The 27,785-nt window shown below is 44.1% G+C and overlaps 1 protein-coding gene and 2 long non-coding RNA genes across 9 annotated transcripts in view; 1 reads left to right on the forward strand and 2 right to left on the reverse strand.

Annotated features, from left to right (window-relative positions):
• The window catches only part of LOC138748588 (serine/threonine-protein kinase PAK 4-like), a 129,682-nt gene that overhangs the window by 81,027 nt on the left and 20,870 nt on the right, over positions 1-27,785 (forward strand). For all 6 annotated transcript variants that reach the window (XM_069909037.1, XM_069909036.1, XM_069909038.1 and 3 more), the window contains 2 exons: positions 441-666; positions 22,408-23,157. In XM_069909037.1, coding sequence (XP_069765138.1) covers positions 463-666; positions 22,408-23,157 — 954 coding nt within the window. In that variant the 5' untranslated portion in view covers positions 441-462. The remainder of the gene's footprint in view (positions 1-440; positions 667-22,407; positions 23,158-27,785) is intronic.
• LOC138748590 (uncharacterized) lies at positions 4,723-7,314 on the reverse strand. Its single transcript, XR_011348174.1, has 2 exons — positions 7,217-7,314; positions 4,723-5,014 (listed from the first exon to the last, which is right to left on the reverse strand). It is a non-coding gene; the product is annotated as an uncharacterized lncRNA (long non-coding RNA).
• Positions 11,996-26,027, reverse strand: LOC138748589 (uncharacterized). Of its 2 annotated transcripts, XR_011348173.1 has the most exons (4): positions 25,012-26,027; positions 19,788-19,905; positions 17,669-17,785; positions 11,996-13,009 (listed from the first exon to the last, which is right to left on the reverse strand). It is a non-coding gene; the product is annotated as an uncharacterized lncRNA (long non-coding RNA). The 2 variants fall into 2 exon arrangements; XR_011348172.1 differs by lacking the exon at positions 17,669-17,785.

A 27,785-nucleotide genomic window follows, 5' to 3' on the forward strand; every position in this document is an offset into this window, starting at 1 on the left:
TTGGTAATCTTGCTCCTCTAAGTTGTCCCATGCACCCATTTGATTAGAAGGGACCAGATGTTGAATCAATTTCTTATTGGAATGACAAAATCTCCCAACAATTCAGGTTTCTGACAGTTCTGTACTGAAGTGTCAGTCCTGCTTGTGTGTTTCAACATCACTCTTGAGCTTTCTGAAACACTGGCTCCATTGTCTGTCAACATTTCAAATAAAAAATCAATCTTGTGTAATGATCAGCTTGGAGTTATAACTGGGGTTTGAACTATTTAATCAAAACCTAGAGTATAGATATTGTAATATACATGATGACTTTGCATTAAGGAAGTTTGTTAGTTGATTTTTGCTTTTCTATTTATTTGTGCTCTTAATAATTCAGAAGTGTTCATTTTTTATGCATTCACCTCAAAAGTAGCTTGCAATGTTTTGCTTCATTCTGTCAGGACTTGACATTCATCTCCCAACATGTTCAGCAAGAAGAAGAAGCGGGTGGAGATCTCGGCGCCCGTGAATTTTGAGCATCGTGTTCACACTGGCTTTGACCAGCAGGAACAGAAGTTTACCGGGCTTCCAAGACAATGGCAGAGTCTCCTGGAGGACACAGCCAAACGGCCCAAGCCACTGGTGGACCCATCTTTCATCACGCCCATTCAGCTCGCTCCACGTAAGGTGGGTTTGTCTGAGTGTATGTAGCGTTTGAGGTCATGATGAAATAAATTAGGATGGTGTCTCATGGGGAAACCACTGTTGGAAGTGAACTGACACTTCTGGGACTAACCACACCAAGAAGATATGAAGGGAGGTTTAGATGGTTCAAATTAATTATTTAGGATGGAAAATCAACAATAAAGATATCAATTTTAATTTAGCATTGAATGAGAACTTCCAGGAAGTATTGTTACACAGGTTTATGGCACAGGATATGAAGTTTTACCTGCATCTTGTAGGTCAGGACTGAGGGAGAGATCTGCAACTCTTGACTGTGGATAAGACTGTTTAATTTCTTTCAGTTGTCCCAATAATAAAGCTGGCATCAAATGGCTTCTTTTGTGTTGTAAACTGTATTGGTTATTATAAGACAAAATTTGTTTGTTTTCCTATGTCTGTTATTTTAAAGTTTCTGAAGGTAAAAGGGATCTGGAGCAGCTAGAAAAATGGGCTGTAAAATGGCAGATGGAATTTAGTATGGACAGGTGTGAGGTGTTGCACTTTGTACTACTGTATTCCTCCATGCCCTACTATTTAGCTTGCATGTCCTTTCTTGGCTTGATCTGGGAATACAGATACTTTTCCCTGAAAGTGGGGTCACAGGTAGATAGGGTTGTAAAAAGAGCTTCTGGCACACTGGCCTTCATCAATCAAAGTACTAAGTGTAGGAGTTGGAATGTTATGATAAAGTTGTATAAGACATTGGTGAGGCCAAATTTGGAGTAATATTTGCAGTTTTGGTCACCTGACTACAGGAAAGATATCAATAAGATTGAAAGAGTGCAGGGAAGATTTACTAGGATGTTGCCTGGACTTCAGGAACTGAGTTGCAGCGAAAGGTTAAACAGGCTAGGACTTTTTTCCTGGAGCGTAGAAGAACGAGGGGAGATTTGACAGAGGAATTTATAATTATGAGGGTTAGAGACAGGACATGTCAGTATGCTTTTTCCACTGAGGGAGCTGAGATACACACCAGTGGACATGAGTTCAGGGTGATAGGGGAAAGGTTTAGGGGAACGTCTTCACACAAAGTGGGAATGTGGAATGAGCGGCCAACTGAAGTGTTGAATGCAGGCTCAATTTCAACATTTAAGAAGAGTTTTGATGGGTACATGGATGGGGGGGTGGTTTGGAGGGCGATGGACTGGGTGGGAGTAGGCAGAAAAATAGTTTGGCACAGACTAGAAGGGGTGAATGGCCCGTTCCAGTGCTGTAATGTTCTGCAGTAACTATTAGAAGCACTTGGCATGGTGCTGTGCTGAGCCACAGAAGTTGGCAGATCCCAGATTTAGTACTCAGTGCTGAACTAGCAGTCCTCATCCAGGGTGTGCAATTTGGCTCTGTTTGCCCCTAATTCCTGCATAATATACACATTGAAATCAAATGGTGAATCACATTCACTCCATGGGGCAGGTGAAATTCTGGCTGTGGGCGTTTCTTGAGGGCAATTGTTAAGTTTGAAGTACAGTACAACTCCGATTATCCGAAACGGTCGGGACTGGGCCCTTGTTTTTTCGGAGAACTGGTCGTTTTTTAAAAACAGCCCAGTAGCCACAGCAAATCAATTGTAACAATGTTTAAACAAGAACAAACCACAAGGGAAGGCTTTTTACGCATTAAAATAATGTTTAATTCTCACCCAAAAATTGCTGGCCGTCACTGATCACCAAAACGAACCCAACGCGGCTGCCGATCACTGAAACCAGCTAACCGCTGCTGCCGATTCTTGACACTGATCCCTGGGGAGGTTTCCTGGGCTGGTGGAACCCTCACCAGCAAGTTGATGGGCTCCTGTCTTTCCGGTCACCAGAGCTCCCGATGCCTGAGTCCTGACTCTGAATCCTCCATTCAGCCTACTGCAAATGCATGCCAGGGAAGTAGGCCGAGGGGAGGATTCAGAATTGCCATCCGATGTGCCGATGAGGGAGGGAAGGAAGAGGATAGGCAAAGAGGGGAGGGAACGCCACTGAGCCTGAGGTCCCTGCTCCCGCCCGGGAGGCCGCTCTCCTTGATGACTTCGGGACAAGGAATTCTTCCGACCGCTTGTGACTGGGAGGCAGTGGCACCCAGTTTGAGAGGGAGAGTTGGAGGTAAAGGTTAATGGGGAAGGTAAATAAGAAATAGAAAGAGAGAGAGGAGGGATTTACCTGAAACATGGACAATTGTCATTCTAATTTCATTGAGTGAATTATTTTTGAGGTTAGTTCAGCTCCGGATAAATGAGGATTTCTGATTTGTTTCTGATATCCTCGTTTATACAAAATTTTTTTAAAAATTGGATAAATGAGGATGTCGGAGAATCCGATTTCAGATAATCGGAACTGTACTGTAGTTAAAATGAAAGACCAGTTATTATTTTATAACGTTTTCAGATTGTATATCTCAAACTGGCCATACTTTTTTGATCTAGACATTTTCCACTCTGCTCTCTTCATCTGAAGTGGTTGTGAGGATCACAATATTAAAGCAGAGGGAAAATATGGAGACAAGTTGAATATTGTCAGCACAGTATTGACCAAATTCTTGGAGCTCAAAGAGCTGTGGTGTTTTCACGCCTCAACCCAAAGTGGGCTTTTTAAAGTTGTTTGGATGAGCTTGAGTGCTCATGTCATTCTCTTAGGAACAGAGTATCAGAACTGAGGAAATACTGGCCTTTCTTTTGCCAATCAACCACAAGTCTGCTTTAGCATGTTTTAAACCTAGTGATGGTTGCTATCTGAGAACTACTTCGTAATCATTTTTGTTGATGTTCTACAGAGAGGTGGTTTCTCTCTCTCTCATGCTCTCTCTGTCTCTTTCTCTGTCTGTCTGTCTCTCTCTCTCTCCCCATCCCCCTCCCCCTCCATCCCTCTTCTCCCTGCTCTCTCTCACTCCCCATGCCCCCTCTCCTCCCTGCTCTCTTTCCCCCTCTCTCTCTTTTCCCCCTCTCTCTCCTCCCTGCTCTCTCTTTCCCCCTCTCCCTTTCATCCCCCTCTCCTCCCTGTTCTCTCTCCCTCCCCCTCCCCTTAGAACCATAGAACATTACAGCACAGAAACAGGCCCCTTCAACCCCTCTAGTCTATGCCAAACCATTTTTTTTTGTCTAGTCCCACTGATCTGCAACCAGTCCATAGCCCTCCATACATCTCCCATCCCATGTACCTGTCCAAATTTCTCCTCAATGTTAAAATTGAGCCTGCCCCTTAATTGGTTAGAATTTAACATGAATTTAACTATGGAGCTCGGAAACATTTCTGAATGGTGAGAATTGCACTGTAACTGCTTAGGTTTGGTCACTCAGCAAGGGAAAAAATGTCACTTCTGTCCCCATCTCCTCTCTGCTCTCTCTCCCCCTCTCTCTCTCCCCATCCTGGTCCCCCTCCCCTGCCATCCCTCTCTCCTCCCTGCTCTCTCTCTCTCTCTCTCTCTCTCTCTCTCTCTCTCTCTCTCTTGTGCACACACATGGTTAGAGATCTTGCAAGTGGCTAAATTGTCCACCTTTCAGGGACAGGCCAACAAGTAAAAGACAGCTACTACAGAGTTGGACATGTGAAATGTGACAGATGCTGATCAGGTCAGACAGCACGAATGGTGAACATAACAGATTGTTGACCTTTTGTTAGCTCTGCAGAAACTGGTTTTCATGCAATATTGGAATTTAGTGTTTCTTCTGAGTTTCATCCATGGGGCAATCACTTTATAGATTAATTTTGAAAGCTATGGAAAGACTTGAAGGAAATGGATTAATCTTGGTTGTCGTATCTTGTGACCTCATTTAATTGGGTCAACTGATGTAGGGGCCCACACCATCTCTATATAGGAAGGTCACGTGACCTTCAGAAGTTGGCATCTTGATTTTCCAAAGTTATCAGTGAATGTTCTATTTTGAAATGTGTGCCTAAGCCTTCAATCATTTCAAAGTTGAAAATTATTTCTTGATATTCTTACGCTTTTCAAATCTCACATTCTCCCAAAACGGAATTTTACTGAAAGTATCCAGAGGCTTTGGGGAATCTTACTGAAATGTCTACGCAGAGGCAAAGTAATTGAAAGTTTCATTTTGTGTAGTGACTGGGGCAATCAGTATACAGGTCTTCAGCTAACAGAGGTCTATAGGATTATGAGAGGCGGGGCGGTTGGGGTTTGAAGTCATGACTTGCGCTTGACTTGGATTAAAGTGAGGGAGAGTTGCACAGGTTGTCAGGCTCACTCTCTCTTCCCCAGCCTATCTGGTCCCAGTGGTGAGACATAGTCGATTATGAGAGGCATAGACAGGGTGGATAGCCGGAGTCTTTTTCCCAGGGCAGGAGTAGCAAACACCAGAGGACACCTGTATAAAGTAAAGGGAGGGAAGTTTAGGGGAGACATCAGAGGGAGGTTTTTTTTACACAGTTCTGGGTGCCTGGAATGCTTGGGTGCTGGAGGCTGAAACATTAGGGGCATTTAAGAGACTCTTAGACAGACACATGGATGCAAAAAAAATAGAGGGTTACGGGGAGGATTTAGTACTTTTTGTGAGGAATATGTGGGTCAACACAACATTGACGGTTGAAGGGCCTGCACTGTGCTGAGGTGTTCTAGGTGAAATTTTTACTTTAGGCTACATTTATGGGACATGTGCACTGCACACTTAATATGCTAAGTTTTTCCACAATAATTGGACAAATGAGGACTGACATGTACATGTTGTACTTCATCGACTACAGTAGAAGTCCAAAAACCCAGATGCCAGAAATCTGGACCGCCTGAGAATCCGGACTTTTCGAAAACTCTCAAACTTTTTTAAAGTTAGCGGGCTTTTGGGTGCATCCACATTTTTTTTTCTTGAAAACTGCTCGATTTGCTGCATTTACTAATGAATAAACTATCAAAATGTACCGGTTCATCTTTTCTTTATTCCTCCTCAAATTTGAATTTTAAAAGTACTGCCTGAGAATCCAGAAGATTGGACTGACCCAATCCCTGAGCAGTCCGCATTTTCTGACTTCTACGTACTTGGTTACATTGACGATTCCCTAATTCTCTTCTGACCTTTGCAGCAGAACATAAAAGTTGCTTAATTTTGTGCAACAAGGAGTCCGAATGCCTTATAAAGTTAAAAGAGGTTTTGTATTTTATATGGAAAATATGTGAGGAGCACCGACCAACAAAATAGAACTCCCACAATGCTTGGAAGCAGAATTTTAAAGATAAATCTGATCAATTGATTGAAAGACTGGACAGAGTAGATGTGGCAAGGATGTTTCCCATGGTAGGGGAGTTAAGGGCAAGAGGTATAACTTCAGGATAAAAGGGCATCAATTTAAAACTGAGACGCAGAAAAATTTCTTTCATCAGAGGGTCCTGAGTCTGTGGAACAGGCGATTATGGAAGTGAGGTCGTTGGATGTCTTTAAGGCAGAGACTGACAGTTATTTGATTAGTCAGGGCATCAAGGGTTATGGAGAACAAGCTGGGGAGTGGGGCTGAGTGGGAGGATGGATCAGCGCATGTTTTGAGTAGTGGAGCAGACTCGATGGTCCTACTTCTGCTCCTCAATCTTGTGATCTTGTCATGGGTTATGGGGAGAAAGCTGGGGAGTGGGTGGATGGATCAGCTCATGATTAGAATGGTGGAGTGGACTCACTGGGCCTACTTCTGCTCCCAATGTTTTGTGACCTCGTGGATCTGATTCCTCAAGCTCCGCTGCGAAAGAGGCTTCACAAGAAGCCCTGTGGTCGTTTGTGAAGGTGGATCACCACAGCTTTCTCCAGGGCTTTTGGGGTGAGCAGTAAATGTTGGCCTTGGCAGCGACACTTGGATGTTGAAAATGTGTTTTTTAAAAAAAAATTAGAACAAGCTTGGCTGTGTCAGTAAAACCACATCTGTCGAAGTGGCATCTGGTATGCGAGAACGACTTTGTTTCCGTTTATCATTTTTAGAGCTTTGTTTAATAATCTGTTTCTTTATCCACTTCATTCAAAGTGATAATTACTGGGTTATTAGAGAGTGATTCAGAGTTTAATGTCATTTTTTGTTTGCACTGGGATGATGTTCAGTGTTTCCTGTTGTAATGTTGAGTAAATGCAGGTTTCTGTCGCCCAAGAGGTGGAAATAGCAGTCTTGAAAGGACACCCCCGAGTTATGCGGCAGAGGGAATAAGATATGTGCTTTCACTGTATCTGGTGTCAGCTGGTGCCTGGAACTGGCTGGTACTGGGTAGCAGAGACATTTATCTGGTGAATTATGAGCCTTGCTGCTCATTTAAGATAACATCATCCTTTTAAAACTGACAAATGTTTGTTGTGATTTAAATCAATCAAATTTCTTTTATTCTTTTTTCAATGCCTAATTAGATTTTTTTTGTTTATGGTCATTCCCTCTCTGGTAATTGTGTTTAGTCAGCTTTTAATTCACCCACACTGGCCGTGTGGAGATTTTATCTCGTTGTACGTGTGATACAAAATAAGTTATGTAGGTGTCAAATCTTCGATTATCGCCATCCATCATCCACTTCCCTCCGATCAAAACCAAATAAACGTTTTTTACTGCACCTTGTGGCAACTGAACCTCCGTGGTTGTCTCCTCCCTCCGACTCTCCACCTCTCCTTCATTTGTCCAGTATCATTTCACCTCCCGACCGCCCCCCCCCCTCTCCATTTTGTGCTTGCTCTCTCCCCTTCCCACTTTAGCCTCGATAAAGGGTCTCAGCCTGAAACGTTGACTGACCATTTTCTTTCCACAGATGCTGTCTGACCTGCTGAGTCCCTCCATTGTTACCTCAGTTTTTAATTATGTCGTTGTGCCCGCAGCCATAAAATAAATTGGGCCCTGTTGGCTTCATCATCATTCAGGTGCCTTGCCGTTCAGCGTGGGTGATCATGTCTCTCCATCCGGCACGATCCCTGACCCTGCGCATTGTAGTTGTTGCCTTCCCCGTTCTCTTTCGGTGAAGGCTCCATCTTTGAGCTGAGACCGTTGTCGATGTTGAGTTCATGATTATACAAATACTGAAGTGGTTTCCCGTTGCCTTCTTCAGTTGCAGGACACCCTGGCCATTGATCAGCAGATTCATCCACCCAGTGTTCTTAGTTTTACAACCATAAATTCCAATTTATAGAATCTGTTTGTAAAAATCATCCACCATCCATGGGTTCACGGGTCCCTAATTAGGAGGCTAAACAGGTCCTACACCTTGCCCAAGGGTGACCTGCAGGTTATCAGATGGAGGGAGGCCCCTACATCTCCTTTTGTTGCGCGGCACCGACCCTGAAACTGTTAGCTTAAGGGGCTTAGAGATATAATGTAGTCATTAACTGCTTTTTGTGAGCTGTGAAATACTGCAGGCTCAGTTAGATAAGATATAGGCATGTTTTTCTCTTCTGAAAAAAATGCATTAAAAGTTCTGGGGAGGATGGGAAACAGAGTTGGAAGCAAAACTGGAAGAGGGGGGCGGGGAACTCAATGCTGATGAAGGGTTCAGGCCCAAAATGATGGTTATCTTTGCTATACAACACGCACTGTTTGACCTGCTGTTTTAACTTCAACCACGCCGTCTGCAGACTTCCCTGTTTTACTCCTGGATTGATAATGAGATTATAGTGTCTGTTTTGAATTTGGATCTGAACAATGGATCAGGGCAGGGCAAGTTATGATTTCATTGGATAGCTTTTCTGTAATTGGATAACGTCGACATTGTCCAATGAACAAGGTGAATATTTGTGAGGATCATTGAGAGCCTCTGTAGTTGATTTTGTCTGGAGAATTAAGCAATATACAACACAGGTGACTATGGGTGTAATATCTCAGCGTTGTCCTCTCTTCCTTTTGATGCGCTTCTGGCTTGTCATCCCTATACTTCAAATATGGTAGCCTTTATCTTTCATGAAACTGCAGGATTGTTAAAAACTATACTGGTTGGCACATGCCTTCTCAGAAGGAAATCTGCTTCCAGACCCTCGACATTGGTTCTGCTTCTTGATTCAAGAGCAATTAGGGGTGGACATCATTGTCCCCTTTTCAAACCTAGTCTAGGCATCTCAGGCCTCATCTGGGTTTCATCCCTTAGTCCAGTGGTAGCCAAATTACGGTCCCTGGATCAATTGCAGTCTGTGGCTCTTTAAGAGGCCCATTAGAATGTAGTCTCTAACAATAAATTGCGCTGGATGTACATTGCACTTCTTATTTTCAACAACTACTAGACAGACTGTTGCAATATTGCTCATCAATGAAAGCATTTACCTCAGGTTTAAAAAAAAATGATTTACCTCAGTTAAAAGGATAGTTTACCCCCAGGTTTTAAAAAAATCGCTTACCCCAGTTTAAAAAAAATTACCCCAGTTTAAAAACCGTTTACCCCAGTTTAAAAAATTCTTTACCCCACTTTTTTAAAAAAAATAATTTCCTCGGTTGATTAAACATGCTGGAACCAAAAAGATGGAAAATAGCAAGACAATGCTGAAAATTTCAGACATGGTGGGAAAATGAATACTTTTACACAGAAGTTGAGGGGAAGTATGTTTGGTTTGCAATGAATCTGTAAACTTTAATAGCCTATTTACATTACATCATAATCATTAAGGTTAACACTGTATTCACTGAGAGGTATGGAGGAATGTTGGAGACTTCCTTGACCCTTGATCTTTTCTCTGCACCCAGCTTTTCATTTTGCATTGCTTTTTTTGAATGAGAGTTTTAAAGAGTATTATTGAATTCATTTAAATTAAAGAGCAGCAGATACAGAAATGTCTAACGTAATATGTGAGCACATTCAATGAACCACTATGACATCGACCGTTCAGTGGTGTCGTACAGTTATTTTGATAGAATATTAAATTTCGAAAGCACAGGGGTTTTCTGGTCTAAAAGCACTTTTTCTCGCAGTGGAACGAGTTGAAAACTGTCGGGCTTAACATTGTTTGGCCCCCCACTCCTTATATTTTTCTGTATGTGGCCCACAACCAAAAAATGTTCAGACACACCTGTGCTCACCTCTTAATTTCACATTCCTTCTCTTTGATGCCCCAAGGAAACAAACATATAATATCAAATCATGGACATCAAAATCAAATTCTACCTGATTAACACATTTTGTTTATTAAAAATGCTGCATAAATATAAATTGTGGTGCAAAGTATCTAGACAAACAGTGTAAAGGGAATTGATGTGTGTGATACTGAAATCTGACTAAATGTCTGAAACTGCCTGTGTTGTTCAGCTGTGTTCCTTTGGGCACTTTTCCAAAAGTGTGACTGGATTTTTTTTACACATTTAACCTTTTTTTTATTGTGATTCTACTGTTTTTGTGGCTTCTTCCCTGGCAGTTCATCAGAATCAGAATTCGTCGTCATGAGCAAGTCACAAAATTCGTTGTTTTGTGGCAGTGTTCCAGTGCAAACATTCATATAAACCAACTTACAAAATAAATAAAAATAATGCCAGATGAAGAGAATGTCAAAGTGAGGCAGTGTCCGGGGTTCATTGTTCATTCAGGATCTGATGGCGGAGGGGAAGAAGCTGTCCTTGTGCCGCTGAGTGCTCGCCTTCAGTCTCATGTACCTCCTTCCTGATGGGAGCAGAGTGAAGAGGGCCTGGTCCGAGTGGTGGGGGCCTTTGAGGATGGAGGCTGCTTTCTTAAGACGCCACCCTCTTGTAGACGTCCTCGATGGAGTGAAGACTGGTGCCCGTAATGTCGCAGGTTAAGAACCCTCTGGAGATTGGTCCTAACCTGTGCATTGGCACCTCCATACCAGACGGTGATGCAACCAGTCAGAATGCTCTCCATTGTGCATCCAACCCCCCCCCCCCCCCCCACCATTTCCCATCTATCACCTGAAGTATTGGACATAAAGTTTTAGTTTGTTAAAATGAACTGGTTAAAAATCCAAGTGCAAATTCTTATACAAGTGCAGATGCGGGATATTCACTGCACAATCTAATTTTCTGATTTAAAAAGTTAACATGATGGCCTTGGATATCAGTGATGATACTTTGGTGACCCCACAATTTTTTTTGCACACTGGATTGGCTTTAACTCTTTGGACTCCATGTGCCTATTTTCAGGGACTACCAACAAGTGCATGTTCTCCGTGTCCCGATTTTGTGGTACTGATCTCCGGCATTTGTGCGTCTTTTCACAACCACGGTGTCAACATAATCCTGTGCTTTACCCCTTATAACCAACCATACTGCTGTTCGTCCTGTAGTTTGCCCACGGACCCAGTCCGGAGTATATAAAGGTTGAAAATGGCCGGAGTCCAAAGGGTTACATTTGTCCCAGATCCATAGTTTTTGCTTCTCTTCACTGTTGTAGTCATCCCCATTTCCCTCCATTTATTTTCTTCTGAATATGTTTAGTACTGGCCGGTTATTCTTGCCTGAACCTGTCTTTACCCAAATCTTTGTGGCACTGCCTGTATAAGACTGTCCGCAGTCTAACAAAAAGGCTGGCTCATTGCTCCGCATACCGAATGAAATATTGTGTTCCTATCCATCTCGCTTGGTGCACTGTGGATGAGTACGCCCCATGGGATTGATACTGCACTGCCTCCTATTCGATGGTTCCATTGTCAATTATGTTTTTTTTCTATGCAAATAGAAAGGCTTTCCCGAAATACATAAAAGGGACAGCTAAGCATTTATAATCAAGGCCACAGGCTTTATATAGATTGAATAGTCCAAATTCCATTTCTGTTGCATGTCACTTTCCGCAGCTCCTCTGCCTTTCACATAGAATGTCCTGCGTGTATTTCCTAATATTATTTTTATTAGACATTTCTTTCTTCTTTTCTTTTCTTTGGCTTGGCTTCGCGGACAAAGATTTATGGAGGGGTAAATGTCCACGTCAGCTGCAGGCACAGGCCGCGGGTCAGTGCTACCCAATTTACTCCCCGTTAACCTACACGTTTTGAACGGTGGGTGGAATCCTGAGACCCTGGAGAAAACCCATGCCGACACAGGGAGAATGGACAATCCCCTTACAGAAAGCGTGGGATTCTGGCGCTGTATAGGTGTTGTGCTAACTGCTACACCAACTTATTAATATACACTCCTTACAGGGCGGGATTCAAATCCTCCTCGCTGGCACGGTAATAGTGTGGCACTAACCATGTCGCCCTATTCCCATTAACAAGATCATATCATAATTTTTCAATCTTTTCATCCCTCAATTACCCACCTCCTCAAATTTAAAGAAGCTGTTGAATGGCAACCTCTGAGAACCATTCAAATAAACCTTTCTCCATCTCCTTTAGTGTCTTAAGATTTTTATAATACGGAGATTAGAATTGTTCACCGCGCTCCAATTAACAGAATTGCTGTTGTCTTATCTTCCTTAGCTGCAAGGACCTTTATTTATATGTTATTTCCTTGGGGGAGGGCTGGAGCTCCACAACTAATCTAGTCGAGAGGCGGTTGAGAAACAGTACCGCTGTGCGATTGACAAGCCAGCAGGACCTTCCTTTCCAATTGGGCTCTTGAGTTCCCGAGCTAACCAGCCATTTTCTGACCTCCTTCGGTACTTGCGAGCTCGGCACCTCCTTGGCTGCCGTTCAGAGCCATCGGTACTTGCGAGCTCGGCACCTCTTTGGCTGCCGGTCAGAGCCATGTGCACTTCTTTCACAGACGTGCAGCAGGGCTGGGTAACCCGGTGGAATCACCCGAGTTTCTGAAGGGGAGGTACGGTTTAAGCCCAATTGGTTAAGCAGCTGGAATGTTGTGATCTTTCTTTGATGGAGCCAAAAGAAGTTCAGCATTGCTTCGTTAGGCAGAAAGCACCAGAACAAAAGTATGTGGAATGTTGTCTGAAGCAAGTTGTTTTAAAAAAAAATCCTTGTAATGCTGAAATGATCAATTATTTAATGCTGCCAAAAAATAGAGAACCTCGTTTATCTTGATATGGGATTTAAGATTGCCTTCTTGATCCTCCAGGACTAAGAACCGTGCTTTAAAGTAAAAACACGACGCTGGAGAAACTCAGCAAGTCAAACAGTCCACTTTACTCAGCAAAGATGAAACATAACCAACGTTTCGGGCTTGAACCTCTCATCAAGGCGTAAGCAGAATGTAGGCAGGAGCCCTTCCATCACGGGGTCTGAAGATTTTCGCGTTTTTACTCCTCTCATTGCACTTTAGATATTTTTATGGCATTGAAACCGAGTCCAGAGGTGCTTACTGCTGCCAAGTGCTGCAGTGATTCTGATGAGCAAGTTTCACGGTGTTAGCAGGAATGATGTCCTGCCCTTCTCTCCTGGAATATTCTCTCTGTAATGTTTGTTCCTGGAACTGCAAGTAGACCTGTTCCTGGTGACGATGCAATTCCTTCTCCAAAGGACACTGGGAATGGGGTCCTGCAAAAATAAATGATCTGGTGTGTGTTTTTTTCATCTTTCCAGAATTCATTTAATTCACCATATTTAAATTTCCTGTGTTATCATTACCAGGACTTAAACATCAAGGTCATCAGTCCAGACTCCACCAGTTAAATACAGTAAAATCCCCATTATCTGGAATTCAAGCAACAGGCAGCCTCAAGCAACCAGCAAAAAAAAATTGCAGAAAATAAATAGGTAAAAAATATGAATGTTTAAAAACAGTTAGTTCTCCAGTCATCCAACACTCAATCTCAAGCAACCAGAAAATTCACTTTTCCGGCATCTACCAGTCCCCATAGATGTTGGATTAACTATATTGTAATCATTAAGCAATTACTCTGAATGGTTGATTATTGGTGTAAAACTACCTGCCAAAACATTATACATTTAGTTGACATGCAAGTGTTTTGTCATTCTGACCTGAAGCCTTCCCTGTCCAGTTTCAAGAGGGGTACATGTTCCAAATTCCTTTATTATCATGTAATAAAGACAGCGCGATATTCCATGGAATTTGCTTTTGTCTGCCGTAAGGCAGAGAGAGGCTCCCCTATCAGAGTTCACTGAGTGCCTGTGGATCATAGGCTTATCTAGCGTATGGCAGCCAGGGCACGGGGTGCCACTTGAAGGGGGGGGCACCACTGTCTTCACCTAGCCCCAGCCGTCCATCTCCCCCACCCACCCCCCTTCCAACTAACGCCTTAGGATCGAGCTGTCGTGTTGCTATCTTTGCCACACTTTTCGATTTGGAAGGGTGGAAAATTTGATAAAGGTATAACTTTTAAAATAATGTGCATATAATGGAATTTCGAGAAATGAAACTGAAAACGATATTAAAAACAAAAGCAAATTAAAAACCATTTTCAAAGAAAAAGTGAAGCCAAGGGGCAGGATTCAAATAATTTTTTATTTTTATTTGGCTTTTTAAAATCCCTGATAATCACTTTACTCACTGAAAGAGTACAAGATCTTTCGTTTTTCAGCTCAAAACGTTGACATTTATTTTTCTCCCACTGCCTGACCTGCTGAGTTTGTCCAGTAAATTGTACTTCGATTATAGATTACGGCATCTGCAGTCTCCTGTGTGGCTTTAGTTCCCTTGTTACAGTAAAGCTCCTCAAACCGCTAATTGTTTGGCATATGGTTGAAAAGTGACGTTTGCAGGACTCCCTCCGAACTCTTTGACTAATTGGGCTAAACCACAGACCTATTACTTGCACTCACTTCAAATTCACAGGGGTCCTGTTTCCACCACGCTCCCTTGAAATTCAATGGCCACTGTTTCCAAAGCTCGCGATAAACTCTCTAGTTGACACTGGGTATCATCCTTAAAAGCATGTTGGTGTGTGGAAAGGGTAATCTACTATAATATGAAGAATTACCATTTCACCACTGTATTGTGAAGGGTCATGGCTGTCACATGACAGCACTGCCCACTAACTGGTCGGAAGACACAATCAAGGTTTGGCCCTGCCCCACCCATTAGTGCACACCTTGCTGTTGGCCAATTCAAATTCCTTTGTACTTGGTTTTGGGCCATTGGCTTAACCTTGCTGGCATCGAGCCATTGGCAACCTGTAAATGACCTGGTGGACTCCCCAGTCCTCCAGCACTTTAAAGGGAACCACGTGTGCTCGAATCTCTCTCTTTGCCATCTTGGGACCACCCTGTTTCACTCCAGGCCTAGAACCATGGAAGGGCATTGGAGAAATCATTGGTAAGATGTGTACTGTTAAAGAGTTGGGAGCATTTAATTAGTGTCCCTAGTAGTATAGAGCAGTGCCTGCACTGAGACAGGGGTGGTGGGTATCTTATTGGCTTTTCCTTGATTGTTGTATGCACCCAGTTCATTGTGATTGCGTGGATTTCATCCCCGCTGGGACTTTCCCACATTCGCAATAAATTGTGTCCGTATGTTTTATTGCTGCTACCACTTTCCCACTCTTGCTATAAACATCGTGCGTGAGGACGGGGAGCACGTTGCGGAAAGAGGAAGTCGTGAGGGCAGGTAGGGAAAGTGAAGTGGATGGCTGCGGGGTGAAGGGTAGAAGTAAGTTTTAACAGGGGAGGGGGACACAATTTAAGTGCTCGCTATAGGCGCTATACACCACTGCCGTGAATTAGCCTCTGGTGCTGTCACAGGCCCCTCGTCCACACAGAGACCGATTCAAACTATAAGCAGCTCCAGATCCGATTCTGTCTGGAAGCCCTGCACAGTTTCAATAGGGTTACATAGATGTGTTTCAACTCCCCCCCCCCCACACACCTTTATCCCAATAAAAATAAATGACTGTGAGCTGGATCAACATCTTAATCCTACTTATCAGAATGTATTTGAACAGAGCTTGCATCTGCTGCTTGTAACCCACTATTTATCTTCCATCCAGCAATCACTCCAGTCACATTCCTTTGCCAGCTGGAGACCGAAGATTCTGGTAGATAGAGGAAGGAATCTGCACTTAGCTGTGAGCAGAGATTTGCTGATGAGCAGTGGGAACCATAAATCTGCAGTATTGTTTGTTTATATTTGTTTTCTCTTTAGCTTTTCCACACCTCTTTTGACGGAATCCTGTGAGAAGTATTTGTGCTGTAAGCATTTGAATCCCATCCCCCGAGCTCATGCCAACCATTGAGAACCCATCTACACATTCCACTTTTATCCTCCCAACATTTCAGTTGCTTCCCCCAGATTCTGCTATCCACTTGCACTAGAGGTGAGTTACAGAGGCTGGTTTAACCTACCAACATTTACAGGACGTGGGAAGAAACCAGAGCTCTCAGACGAAACCCATGCAGCCTCCACACAGCATGAGAAGTTACAGTTGAACTTGGATAGCCAAAAGTGCAAACCACCAACTCTGCCGTGGCTTATTCTTTGTATTGCCCTGACAATTATTTGATCGTGAATCCATCGGAAAATTCTGAGTGCTTTCTGGAATTGGCTGTCATAAGAGCTTTTTACAGAGATCCCGCCATAAAGAAGACCCGTCATTAAGCCGGCTTTGGCCATTTACACTGAACCAAACGATGCTAGGCCAGTGAGTCATTTTACAAAGCATGCCGGCATTCTGAGAGCAAAAGAGACGGGACTTGTGACGTTAAGTGTGCTGTGTAACATGCACATTCCTATCCTGGTCCCGGGCTGCCGGATCACCCTTTTTACGCAGACATCGATTCAACCTTTGCTGCCAGCTTAAAAGTGGGACTGGAATGACCCCCCCCACCTCCAGTCTGTATTCATATCTTTTATACAGAAGGCACGGCACAATATTCCCTCATTGCAGTGGCTGTAAAAGGGGCTATAGATTGGTAGGTTATGGATCACACTATCACTGTGTTAAGTTGTAGAGTCCAGCCCCACTGGTGTCTTGGCCAGAAACATGACAGGGGCTGCATAACTAGTGATGGAATGCTGCACTGTTGGAAATATTGGTTATCGGACCGCGAGCATTTATAAGTGGGTGTAATATTTCTTTATTTCAAAGAAGAGTGGGGGAGATCTCTACCACACCACTCCCAAATCCAGCACTCCTTGTTATTCATGGTAAATGACCCTCAATTCAGTCTTTTATCAGGATTTGTGGGCATTTGCTTTGGAGGATTACACTACCACACCTTAAAAGTTTTTAAGTGATTTTTTTTTGAAGGTGATTTCAGGCATCCTGAGATGGTGCGGTAGGAATGAAAATCTTTATTTTTGTTGTGTCGATTGGAAGGATGAATAAACAGGAAATACAGTATAACACTGATTATCCAAAGTGGTCGGGACCGGGCCAATTTCCGATAAACTTTTTCTTCGGAGAACCAGTCACTTTTTAAAAAAATAGCCCAGTAGCAGCAACATATCACTTACAACAAGGGAAGGCTTTTAAAGCATTAAAATAATGTTTAATTCTCACCGGGGGGAAAAAAAGAGCTGGCCGCTGCCAATCACCGACACCACTCCCACCCCCCACCGAGGCCCCACTTGTGCTGGGACCCCGAAGTTCCCACCCCTACCTGGGAGCTTGAGGTCCCCGCTGCCACTGGCAGCCTGATGTCCCCACTGCTATCAACAGGCCGAGGTCCCTAGTCAGTTCAGCTCCAAGAAAATCTCGGTTAAATGAGGATTTCTAATTGGTTTTGGATATCCCCATTTATCTGAATTTTTAAAAATTTTGTCGGATAAATGAGGATTTTGGAGAATCTGATTTCGGATAATCAAAGTTGTACTGAACTTCTGGCCAGCCAGCATCTTGAATTGTGGGTGGGATATCTCTGCCATTATTTCAGGCATTTTGATTTGAGAATGTTGGTTTGAGGGTTTTGGGAGAGATTTCTGTTTTGCACATTGATTTCAGATACCAAAATGGTTGTGGTATGTGGTGATCCGGTGATGACATCAAATGTGGCGAGATATGTAACAGTATAGGTTAGAATCGGGATGGTTAGAGTGAAGGGGCTCTACTGCCAGGGATGGAGGGGGCAGAATTTAAAATTTAGACATTCACCACAGTAACAGGCCATTTCGGCCCACAAAGCCCATGCCGCCCAATTACACCCAATTAACCAGCACTCCCGGCGCGTTTCAAATGGTGGGAGGAAACCAGAGACCCCGGGTGAGGGAAACTCGCACAGACCCAGGAAGAACGTACATACAGTGCGGGATTCAAACCCTGGTCCAGTCACGATCGCTGGCGCTGTAACGGCGTTGCGCTAACTGCTACGCAAGCCGTGCCGTCCCAAGTTCTTAATTGGAAGATCAGAAGATGCACACTTGGACAGGAATGGAGATAATTGAAGAGGTTGATTAGGAAGTAATGTAGACTTTGGAAGAAAACTAAAAAATGAATCAAGATAGCAGGCAATCATTGCTTTTATATGTTTATGTCCCCTCATTACTAAAGTTCAAAGTTCAGATTTATTGTCAGAGTACATACATGATGTCACGCACCACCCTGAGATTCTTTTTCTGGGGGGGGGGGGGGGGGGGGAAGAGCACAGATTTACCACTGTGCAAAAAAAACTACTCCAGAAAGAGAAATGTAAACAAATATAAAGGTGCAAACTATACAAATCAGCAAATGAATATTCAGTAATAAATAGTCTGCAAAGAAAGAGCCCTGAAATGAGTCCCTGATTGAGTTTGATGTTGAGGAGTCTGATGGTGGAGAGGGAACAGCTGTTCCTGAACCTGGTGGCATGAGTCTTATGGCACTTGTACTTGTGTGAGGGCAGCAGCGGGAACAGAGCATGTCCTGGGTGGTGTGGATCCTGCTCCTGCTCTCCGACGGCGGCGCTCCCTGTAGATGTTCTCGATGGTGGGTGGTGGGGGGGTTTACCCATGATGTCCTGGACTGTGCCAACTACCTTTTGCAGGGATTTGCGCTCGGGGAGGGGCGGGGAGGGGAGTGGGGGGGTATTGGTGTCCCCCATTCCAGACCATGATGCAGCCAGTTAGCACATTTTCCACCACACATCAGTAGATGTTTGCCAAGGTTGTCAATGCCATCTCAAACCTCCGCAAACTCCTGAGAAAGTAGAGGTGCTGGCATCTTTTCTTAATGATGACATTCATATGTTGTGTCCAGGAAAGGTCATCTAAAATAGGAATTTAAATTTGCTACCCCTCTCCACCTCTGATCCCCCAGTGATTACTGAATCGTCCATCTCTTGTTTTCTCCTCCTAAAGTCCTCAGTCAGCTCCTTGGTTTTGGTGACATTGAGTGCATTGTTGTTCGTGCACCATTCAGCCAGATTTTCAATCTCCCTCCTGCTCGCTGACTCATCGCCCCCTTTTATACAACCCACTACCGTGGTTTCGTCAGCAAATTGGTTGATGTTGTTGTACTGAGCCACAGTCATGGGTATAAATTGAGTAGAGCAGGGGGCTAAGAACGCAGCCTTGTGGTCCCCCAGTACTGATGGAGATAGTGGAGGAGGTGTCCTTACCAATCCTAAACGAAACTTTGACACCAATGTTTTAATCTGCCCCAACATTTATGCTGGCAATTCTCAAAGGTGTTTTCACCAATGTATCCCAAATATGTTAGCTCTATTACCCCAAAGGACAAGAGTAAAAGCTGGGTGAGAACCCTTCCACCTCTGGTTTCCCCTCCCAATTGCACCTCTTCCTGATTTGCAAATATATTCCTCCTCTCCTTTTTATCATGAGATTAAAGTGTGGGAGTCCCTTCTCAGGAGCCTCAGCAGTTTGAGAATACGACTTCCCATTTTCTCGTGGGTTGCCTGGCCAGCAAAGCCCTTGGTCCATTGAGGAATACATATAAAGACCCTCCTCGCACTCCATGACTTTATAGTGGCAAATGAGATCCAAGTTTTTAATTTTACAGCAAAAGCTAGCAACTAGTTTCCTTTTTCCTGTTACTTGTGTTTGGTGGAATTGTACGCTTGTAGGTACTTGGTGCGATGAATTTATGGCAGCAAGGACTCAACAACCTGTGCAATTTTAACTAGCAGTAATCATTTACAAGCACTGAAGAACAGTGTTTCAACAATAGATCAATTTTCCATGAAAACTTCACCATCTTTATCAAGGCGGTCGGCTGCAATGCCACATGGCTATTGATTAAAATACAGTTGGTTATAGGTAATTAATATATTAGCGTATCTAATGGTTATATGGTTAATGCAAAAACTGCAGATTGAATGAGGCAGAAAATATCAATATATAATAACACACCCCAGAATCTTCAGTATCTTATTTATCGTCTGCTTTGTGCAGCAGATTTGAGCCTGGGCTGAAGTCACAACCTACTTCTGTTTTTGTAGATTACAACCTGATGGTTTCTCATTGGATTTGTGGTTGTCAGTTTCCTGTGTTTAGGCCATGAGGATTCTTGGTCAGGTTAACTATCGTAACCCTGTTGGTAGCTCTAATTGAAGGAGAGAAGAAAGAGAGTTTATAGACACGTTATTTTATCAGCATGGATTGCTCCACGTGTATTGGATGCCCACTTTTGAGTAAGCGAGTATGAAGCGCAAGTTCCCACAGTCAACCAGCTGATTGGCGATTTGGGCAGATCATGTGATCCGCTGGTTGGCATGGATGCGACTGACTGCCAGTGCAATCTTCCGTATTGTAAGAGGACTGAAAATGTGGGCTATACCCAGCACGTTGGGCAGCATTATTGAAAAGGGAACCAGTTCACGTCTCGGGTCGAAAATGCTTCGTCAGAACTAGTCTGATGAAGGTTTTCCACCTGAATCGCTAAACCTGTTTGTTTTTCTCTGTGGGTAAGGAAGTTTGGCATATCCTCTAATTAGTCACTGTGTAGTATTTATGACCTCTTGCACAAGTGAAAACATCTTAACTACATTAACCATATCAAAAGTTATCTAGTGCTGTCTGTAAGGAATCTGTACATTCACCCTGTGTCTGCGTGAGTTTCCTCCAGGTGCTCCGGTTTCCTCCCACCCTTCAAAATATCCCGGCGTTGTAGGATAATTGGGGTATTTGGGCGGCACGGGGCCTGTTACCGTGCTACACGTCTAAATTTTTTTTCTTTCATAACCTTAAAGAACTCAACCCAAGGTACTTATTTTGAGCAATGATGTCCAGCTTGTTTGATAGCACCTAATAGCCTGAATACACCTGAGATTGTCTGATCTCAGCAGGCTCAGGGCTGGTCAGTATTTGGAGGGGAGACGGCCTGGGAAGACCAGGGGCTGGAAAAAGTGGCGATCCTCTGTCATTGCCTTAAGGTAGACAAAAGTTAGAATTTCGTGGACGTTATATTCTAAATGTAGTATCACGTAACCATAATGGAACCTTTTTACTTTTAATGTTCAGTTCAATCTGTTGAGCTGGTGAAAATATTAATGGTTTGTTTAATTCTAGCAGTAATGAGTAAAAGAGGCCCCCAATGGGATGACTGTGGTGAGATGGTGGCCTACATGATGGACTGCACTTCAACCTCTAGGGCCCATACAGGTGGTACTGCACTTCAACCTCTAGGGCCCATACAGGTGGTACTGACACTTCACCCTCTAGGGCCCATACAGGTGATACTGCACTTCAACCTCTAGGGCCCATAGAGGTGGTACTGACACTTCAACCTCTAGGGCCCATACAAGTGGTACTGACACTTCAACCTCTAGGGCCCATACAAGTGGTACTGACACAAATTGGAGTAAATTTCGGAGTCAACTCAGCAAGAATGTGGAGCATGACTGATCATGAATTTGATCAGACAACTCTGGTCTCAAGCCAATTCTGAATGACTCTGCCAGCCAAGACCCGGGGAAGGAGACCACAATTATTCGCTGAGATTTCGAATAATGAGAGATTCACCAGGTTGATTCCAGAGATGAGGGGGTTAGCCTGTGAGGAGATAAGTCTACGAGGAGAGGTTGAGTCACCTGGAAGCTAGAAGAATGAGAGGGATCTTATAGAAACGTATAAAATTATGAAAGGCGTAGGTAAGATAGAGGCAGGTAGAAGTTGTTCCCATCGGTGGGGGGGGAGATGAGCACTAGGGGACAGAGCCTCAAGACCCAGGGTAGTAGGTTAAGGATCAAGATGAGGAGGAACTGCCTTTCCCAGAAGATGCTGATTCTGTGGAATTCACTGCCCATTGAAGCAGTGGAGGCGACCTCAGTAAATGTAATTAAGATGAGATTGGATAGCTTTTTACATAGTAGGGGATTTAAGGGATATGGGGATGGGGAAAAGACAGGTAGGTCGAGATGAGCCTCTCATCAGATCAGCCATGATCTCATTGAATGATGAAGCAGGGCCGATGGCTGACTCCTGACGTGGACATTGCCCCTCCATAAATCTTCATCCGCGAAGCCAAGCCAAAGAAGAAGAAAGAAGAACCTACACCCCCAGGGCATTTCAAACGATGGGAGAAAACCTGAGCTCCCGGAGAAAATCCACACAGATACAGAGAGAACGTACAAACTCTTACAGACAGCGTGGGACTTGAACCCTGGTCCGGTCCCGATTGCTGGTGTTGTAATGGCGTTGCTTTTAAAGGGGTAAAATACTCATGCCGACACTCAAGAAATCAATGTTGCTCCAAAGGCACCAACAGGTGTATTGTTCCTGTAGCTTGTCAATGTAAATAAATGGCACACCTGAAGAAGATTCCACTGCGATTAAAATCAAAAATTTCTGTTTAACTTAGTTCACGGTGCCCTCTTTTAATCTTCACTCAATTATGCACTGATGTGTTATATTGAGTTGTATTTGGATCTCAAGACACAGCCATTTGCATCTGTGACCTGACTCCTGCAATAATACACAGTACTTCCATGGGGTGGGGTGGGGGGGGGTCCTTTTCAGCTTGGTGTCTTCCCAAGTTTAGGAACTAATTAATCAGTGATTGTTTCTGAAAATTAAAGTGTATGTATTTTTCACTTTTACATTTCAGGCCATCGTTAGAGGGAGCAAAATTGGAATTGATGGATCACTAAACTGGCTTCTGGATGAATTTGTGAATGTTTCCGTTACTCGTTCCAACTCCCTGCGGAAAGGGAGCCCCCCTTCCTTCCTTCATGGAGACCAGGTGCAAGATGGCGTGCACAAGAACGGGATGCACGACAGCCACACGACAAGCACCTACCCACCTGAGCTGGACAGATACCACGAGCACAGGGCTAGAACCGAGGGTGGAAAGCCTGGGTCCAGGGATGAGCGAGACCAGGACAGGGGTGACAGGCACAGGAAGCGCGACGAGAGCCGTGCTCACCCCCAGCAGCCGAGAGGGCAAGAATCCAGCAGCGCTGGGTTGAACTGGCCCCATCACCGAGACCGGGAGTCCCGTCCTGATCACCACAGGCATTCTGACCACAGGAGCAAATTGCACGAGAAGCAGGACGGCAGAAGAGACCGCCCAAGCGATCGGGAAGGAAATCATGTTGGTTTCCACGAGCCCGGAAACTCTCAGGAACGGTTGGCAAGGCGAGAGATGTGTGAAAGCACGGACAAGAGGCCGAAATCCACGTACACCGGCGAGATCAGCCCGCATTCCCCAAGGGACAAGCGACCCCTCTCTGGTCCGAATATCCATTCTCCAACAACTCCCGACGCTGACGGAGCATTGAAGGCGCATCAGTCTGGGAGACCTTTCAATACGTATCCAATGGCTGATACTGCCACCAGCAGAGACACCAGTAGCCAGGTCTGTATCGCACTTCCTAACTCACCTACTCTGTTCAAGGATTGGATTACAGATGCAGTAATAGAGTTCCATTCACTTTGAAGACAAAAGACGTATTAAAAGAGTGAAAGTTAGGTTAGATATTTAAAGCTCTAAGAACATTTCACTTTGAGCAATATGTTCCATAGAAACGTTGAATACTAGAGCACAGAAACAGGCCAACCGGCCCTTCTAGCCTGCGCTGAACCATTTTTTCTGTCTCGTCCCGATGACCTGCTCTTGTGCCGTACCCTTCCTATCCAAGCACTTGTCCAAATTTCTTTCAATGTTGAGCCTGCATTTACCAATTCTGAAGGCAGCTCATTCCACATTTTCACCTCTCGCTGTGTGAAGAAGTTCCCTTTCGCCCTTAAACTACATCCTCCAATTTCTCATCTCACCTACCCTCAGTGAAAAAAAAAAGCCTGCTTGCATTTACTCGATCTAATTTTGTACACCTCTATCAAATCTTCCCTCATCCTTCTATGCTCCAGGGAATAAAGTCCTAACCTGTTTAACCTTTCTGTCTCCTGGCCCCATTCTTGTAAATACCCCGTTCAATTCTGGTCAGCAGGCCAAAAAAAGAGACATTTAGCATCGAAGGCACTGCAGATAAAGCAAAATGACCCCTATAGTGAAAAGATCCATTCATTCATTAAAAAGGCTGAATGGTAGCGGCTTGTAATGTCACCAACATAGGATGGATGGTTAAGGGGTGATCTGAGAAGATTAAAGCAATTAAAAGAGATGATAAGTAGTTAGAGAAAAGGTTTCTTTGGACAGGATTTGGAAACCAGCGCACGTAAAATTAGAGCCAGGCCTCAGAGTAGTGACAGGAGGTACGTCGTCATCAAAGGTTAGTGAAGACTTGAATCTACGCTGGGGGAAATAATACTGAGCTAATGGACTCTTGTCAGGTAAAGGTAGGTTTTATTAGGTTGTAGAGCTAGGGAGAATAACTGAAATTGCAGGTCATTCCCGAGCTAATTGAATGGTTGATATAACCATTTACAGACCGGAAACAGGCCACGTCGGATATGCTGCATTCTGTTCCTTCTTGAATACAGATGGGTGTGAGGTTTTTGAGGTTCAGAATCACAAGTAAAGGGCTAATTGTGGGGAGCCTTAATGTTCACAACTTATCCCGGCACTGACTGGAGATTGCACAACTTTACTCAACACCCAAACAATGCTCAGGGTAATCTTCCATGATCACGAGGCGGATTGGATGATTTGCTGATTCACTTCTGCTCCCTGGATAAGCTGAGAGTGTTTGACTGTATCCTGCTTGACTTGTGATTAACTAATTGCTTCACTAAGCTCGATTCTCGGTTGTCCTGTATCATTCAAAGAACATTTTGTAGCTGCAATGCCCAAGACCGATAATTTTTATCTTCAAACTATGTCTAGAGTTTTACAGCAGGTGACTATGCTGACCATCACATGTATCCTGTATCCCTCTAAGATCTTCCCACAGAAGCCAGTAAACATCCCATGCCAATCCAACATCTGACCCCACTCACAATTGTCCTCTTCTTCCTTTGCAATTACTGTTGGGCGTTTCCATGTTTGTGGGAGCTTGCTGTGCATAAATTTGGCTCTACCACACCCAGCAGTATCTATACTTCTTTGAGGTACTTAAGGAGAGCTGTAGTAGATATCGGAAATCCTGACCAAATGCCAGAAAGAGACTGTGGGAAAGGAAGAGTTAAATGTTGATGACCTTTCATTAGAGCTCAGTACCTCATTTGGATCTAATTCAGAGATTGTGGAGAACACCTTGGAAGTGCAAGTATTCCTCCCCTAAAAGGAGAAAACTGAAATAACATTCCCTACCTCCTGCGTTTCACAACTTGTGTCTGAAGGTTCCATTCCAAGCTCTTGGCAGCATTAGACCATAAGACGCAGGAGCAGAAATAGGCCATTCATCCCATCGAGTCTACCCGGCCCTTCAATCATGAGCTGATCCATCTTCCCACTCAGCCCCACTCCTCATAACCTTTGATGCCCTGGCTAATCAAAAACCTATCGATCTCTATCTTAAATACACCCAATGAATTGGCCTTCACAAGATTCTACAGATCTGTTCTGGATAAAGAAACTCCAGCAAATTTCGGTTCTAAGCAGATGCCCTTCAAAACCTGAAGTTGTGTCCTCTTGTCCGAGACTCTCCCACGATTGGAAGCAGCCTTTCTACATCGACTCTGTCTATGCCTTTCAACATTCAATATGTTTCAATGAGATTTCCCTATCATTCTCCTAAATTCCAACGAATACAGGCCAAGAGCCATCAAACGCGCCTCATACAATAACTCTTTCATTCCCGGAATCATCCTAGTGAACCTTTTTTGAACCCTCTCCAGCAATGGCACATTCTTTGTTAAATAAGGAACCCAAAACTGCTCACAATATTCTGAGAGGTTTCACCTGTGCATTATTGAATCATCACATCCCTGCTCTTGAAACGAATGCCAACATTGCATTTGCCTTTTTCACCACCATCCTGTGCAATTTTATCTTCACGCCATCCTGCACAAGGACTTCCAAGTCCCTTTGCATTTGAGTATTTTCGATTTTCTCCCCATTTAAAAAATAGACTGCCGTTTATTTTTTTCCTACCAAAGAGCATGACCGTACACTTTCATGATTTGCCACTTCTCTGCCCGTTTTCCTAATCTGTCTAAGTCCTTCCGCAGCCTCCGTGTTTCATCTACACTGCTTCTCCACCTATCTTTGTATCATTCGCAAACTTGGCAACAAAGCCATTCATTCCATTCATCAGTGTTCCTGTGAGCCTTCACTGTCTTGGCATCCAGCGCAGGTCATGAGTGTTGCATTACCTATTTCTGGCGTATAACTAACGGTGATTTGCATATATTGAGGCAGTGAAGTTGCTTTATGATGCACCCTTTGCTATGACATCAGAGCATTAAATGTGACCCAGGTTTTATGTTGCTGAAGGTGGAGGTTAAATTTCAAAGAGGAAATCGTGTCAACCATGGTGCATACCTTCTCTTTTCCGTGCTTGGTCTTTGGTGCTCTGGGAATTGTGTGCAAAGGATGTGCATTGGTGGAAGTTACGCAGTAAATAGAATTCACGGAGAAGTGAGGCAACAACAACGAGCGATGGGCATTTTCTCTCTCTCTCTCTCCCCCCCCCCCCCCCCCCCACCCTGTTCCACTCCTCACTCTGCCTTCCGCCTGGTCCCCACCACCGATGTCACCCAATAACCATTCAGTTCCCTTTCCCTCTCTCTAATGCTGTTGCCCCTCTTTCTGCCCCACCCCCCACCACACCAGTGGTGCCTTTTTTTCTGCTCTTGTCTCTCAGCTGAATTGGTTCCTTAGATTTGACCTGGTGGGAGGGACGTGTACAAGTGTGACAATTCTCCCTGAATTTTGGAGGAATGAAAGCTGATCTCATTTCAACAAGAGGTTCTGAAAAGTGATTGAGGTGCTGGCTGTGAGATTTGAATCTCAGCATTTAGGGTTGGCTCTTTTGGATGGGAATTCTTCAAGCAGAGAGCTGGGTTTTTTTTTCTGGAATTTTCTTCCTCGGGAAATGGTGAATGTTTAGCCATGAAGTATATTTATTACAGGTACTCCCCGACAATGCGTCTGTGTTCTGTTCTAGATGACCGGTCATATCTCGGAATGGACGTATATCAGAATTGCCCTACCTGTTATACTAAAGAATAAAATGATCGATTTCCTTCGGTTCTTCCAGGACACAAGGAGTTAAAATACAGTGAGATCTCTCAGCAGTCTAGCGAGAGGCCTGATTTTCACCGTAATCATTATATTTCTCATTTACTTTGCCCACTCTGAATCGGGTCCAACCGCCTGCGCTCTCTCGGCGTGACGGCGCCTTGGAGGTGAAGTAGCCGATTTTGTCATTGGAGTGGTGGGGGGGTGGAGAGAAACATCGGACTCACCAGCTGAACCCACCGAGGAGGACGACCAGGGCTCAGTGGGAGGTGAGTCTCCGGCCTGAGCAATGCAGCCAGAAGTTTGGATAGCATTTGCAGATCACATGCAGCAGGAGCGGGCGAAGGGGAGGAGGTGGAGGGAAACGAGTGGAAATTGACCGTGTGCTCAAGCGCCGAGCTTCGGATACATGTCCGCGGCTGTCATGGAGCTGTTTGCAAAAACTGCGTTGAACAGCAGGTGATAATTCTTGGTGGAAGAGAGATGGGATTCAGCTGATTGTCATGGGGGGTGGATGGATGTAAGTCGAGAAGTACCTGTATTGGGCTGCAAAGGGTCTGTGCAGAAATGTAGGTGAGGCATCTGATTGAATTGTGGAGCAGGGTCAAGTGATCGAACACCTAGCTGTCTTGGCCTGTACTTTAATTATTAGATCCAGTCCTTGCTTCTCCTCTCCTCCCCAAACCCTACCCCTCTCTCTTGTGGCAATGTGCTAAATCTCACAATGTTAATGTAGGAATTGGGTAGTTGATGCTGGATGGTATATTGTGACAGTGTTATGTTGTGTTTGTATTGTATATAGATATGTTTTTGGGAGATAAATTGGGGCAGGGTTTTTTTTTTAAAGTAGGTTGCATACAACCACTTTAAAACAGATCTCATTTAAAATACTGGAGCCCTGC

This window comes from Narcine bancroftii, chromosome 13, assembly GCF_036971445.1.
Source record: "Narcine bancroftii isolate sNarBan1 chromosome 13, sNarBan1.hap1, whole genome shotgun sequence".
Lineage (NCBI taxonomy): Eukaryota > Metazoa > Chordata > Chondrichthyes > Torpediniformes > Narcinidae > Narcine > Narcine bancroftii.